Source organism: Rhinoraja longicauda, unplaced genomic scaffold (genome assembly GCF_053455715.1).
Source record: "Rhinoraja longicauda isolate Sanriku21f unplaced genomic scaffold, sRhiLon1.1 Scf000675, whole genome shotgun sequence".
In the NCBI taxonomy this organism is placed as follows: Eukaryota; Metazoa; Chordata; class Chondrichthyes; order Rajiformes; family Arhynchobatidae; genus Rhinoraja; species Rhinoraja longicauda.
Genome location: NW_027601891.1, coordinates 61,620 through 64,334, shown reverse-complemented (window position 1 = coordinate 64,334; position 2,715 = coordinate 61,620). Strand labels below are relative to the sequence as shown.

Below are 2,715 nucleotides of genomic sequence, written 5' to 3'. Positions count from 1 at the left end.
GGATGGTCATGATGTAGTGAGTGGTGCTGGCAGCTGTGGGCAGCGGCTTGGCCCTGACCCTGGCCCGGGTGGAGAAGCTGACACAAGTCTGGTTGTAACGCCGGGAGTCGCGCACCGAGGCCACGCAGTAGGTGTAGTTGGTGTCGGGGGATAACTCTTCCACCTCGATCTCCTCTTCCTCGGCGCCCAGGCTCTTCACGTCTCTGGCCACGCTGTTGTTGTACTGCACCAGGAGGCTGGGAGAGGCGGCTGACGGGGAACTGCGGACAAGAAGAGTGGCCCTGGTGTAAGTCACCTCCTTCAGCTTCAGCTCAGGCGTCACCTCCACCCTGATGACCGGCGTCTGGAAGGAGATCAGCGGCGTCGACTCCTCGCCCGACGGGCAGTCGTCCGCCTCGCAGGGGCTGTCGGAGGCGGTGGTGGTCGTGGGCTTCTCCGTGTACGGAGACCTGGGGTCCAGAGGGTAAAGGTCTTCGTTGCACATGAGGGCCAAGGAGGTCAGGGCATCTCTGGAGCCAGCCTGGCCTTGCCCGAGCAAAGGGCAGCCGGCAAACTCGATGGGAGCCGTGCACAGGGTGCGGTCGTAGTTCCTGGTGGCGTTGTTGAACTGCACCAGCCACTTGAGGAAGCCCAGCAGCTGGCAGGAGCAGTAGAAGGGATTGCCGTACAGCTCGCAGGTGGAGAGTTTGCCGAGGCCCAGGAAGGTGGAGCTTTCCAGCGACTGCAGCCGGTTCATGGACAGGTCGATGTTCATCACGTTGGGACACTCCCAGAAGGAGTTTGGACTCACCACCTCGATGAGGTTGGCCTGGAGGTAGAGGTACTCCAGCCTGCCCAGTCCACGCAGGATGCCCTCGGTGATGTTCCGAAGCTTATTGAAGCCCAGCTGCAAAACGCGCAGGTTGTACTGGGCGGAAAAGGCTCCATCCTCGATGTAGGAGATCTGATTCTTGGTCAGGTTGAGTTCTGTCAGGTTGCCAAACCTGTTGAGCGAGGAATATTGCACACTTCTGATCTTGTTCTCGTTCAGACGGAGGTCCACGATGGTGCTGTTGATGTGCTGAGGGATGGATTCGTAAGGGGGCTGGTTTTGACTGCAGATTGCAAGCCAAACAAATCCTTTCTCTCCTTCGATGAGCCAGCAGTCACCAGAAACAACAACAGCGTTCATCAGCGATGCGAGGCAGACCCAGAGAGCGAGGCTTTGCAGAGCCATCCCCTTATGCTCCGAGGATTTGATGGCAAAGACTTCGTGATAGCAGCAACTGCTAAACAAGTAACTTATTCTGTGGGCCGAGAGACAGAACAGCTCTCAAACCTCTAGCCGTGCAACTGAAGTGCCGTTATTTCCCTATCCATTCTTCAGCTTCTCCTGCGCCTTTGCTAGTTTTGTATTCCCAGCTCATCTCTTCAGACAATTTCATCCGCTTTTCTGGAAAACAAAACACCGAGAGGCAATGTGAAGATAATTGGGCAACATTTGTTACTCGGATCGCTTTGCTATTTAAGAACTCTCTCCGAGAAAGAACCAGTACATATCCGGGTTTGTCTATTTCAGAACGATGTTGACCTTCCCAACTCAGGCTAAACCTAACCCCCCTCTGCACTACCCCTCACCTTAATCCCAATCCCTCTTCCTAACAACCTTAACCCATTGCTAACCTAACCCTTCTACTCAGATGCGGGAAGATTGTTCCCGATGTTGGGGGAGTCCAGAACCAGAAGTCACAGCTTAAGGATAAGGGGGAAGTCTTTTAGGACCGAGATGAGAAAACATTTCTTCACACAGAGAGTGGTGAGTCTGTGGAATTCTCTGCCACAGAAGGTAGTTGAGGCCAGTTCATTGGCTATATTTAAGAGGGAGTTAGATGTGGCCCTTTTTGCTAAAGGGATCAGGGGGTATGGAGAGAAGGCAGGTACAGGCTACTGAGCTGGATGATCAGCCATGATCATATTGAATGGCGGTGCAGGCTCGAAGGGCCGAATGGCCTACTCCTGCACCTATTTTTTATGTTTCTATAGCCCCAGCCCCTTACATTACCCTTCCTAACCCCAACCCCTTTCCCCAATTTAATCCTTACCATACTCCTCATCCCTTCCCGCTTTCCATCCCAAATTCACTTCCTAACCTGAGCCCCTACCTCTTTTACTCCAGTTCTCAGCACCGATCCCCTCCCACATCCCATCCTAGACCTCACCCTTCTTACTAACCCAAACTTCTTCCCCTAATCCCAACCACTCCCCTGTCCCTAACATATTGACCCCTCTCCTAATTCTAATTTCCTTTTAAGAGTAATTCTCCCCACCTCCTCCCTAATCCTAAATAAACTCCCAACCCTGAATACTGTGGCCTGTTTCATGGGTTCATATGATAGGAGCAGAATTAGGCCATTTGGCCTAAGTCTACTCCATCATTCAATCATGGCTGATTATTTTCTCCTCTCAACCCCATTCTCCTGCCTTCTCCCCATAACCCCCTGACACCTGTACTAATCAAGGATCCATCTATCTCTGCCTTTAAAATTTCCATTGATTTGGCCTCCATGTGCTTCTGAGGCTAAATTCTAGAGATGCTATTTCTAGAATTTAACTTTGTATTTGATCTTTGGAATCGGGAAGCATGTATATGTGGAGGTTGTTTGATTAGTTAAACAGTGAGGAACAACTTCTGCTGCCAGGAAGGTCAATAACAAGAGGGCACCAGGTCAAAGTAGC

General features: G+C 51.8%; 1 protein-coding gene across 1 annotated transcript; it reads right to left on the bottom strand.

Annotated features, from left to right (window-relative positions):
- Positions 1-4: 4 nt before the first annotated feature.
- Positions 5-1,483, bottom strand: LOC144591201 (protein ELFN1-like; the record flags this gene model as incomplete). Its single annotated transcript, XM_078395490.1, has 1 exon — positions 5-1,483. A coding segment is annotated over exon 1 (1,212 nt), but the record flags the coding sequence as incomplete, so codon positions are not given.
- Positions 1,484-2,715: the final 1,232 nt, after the last annotated feature.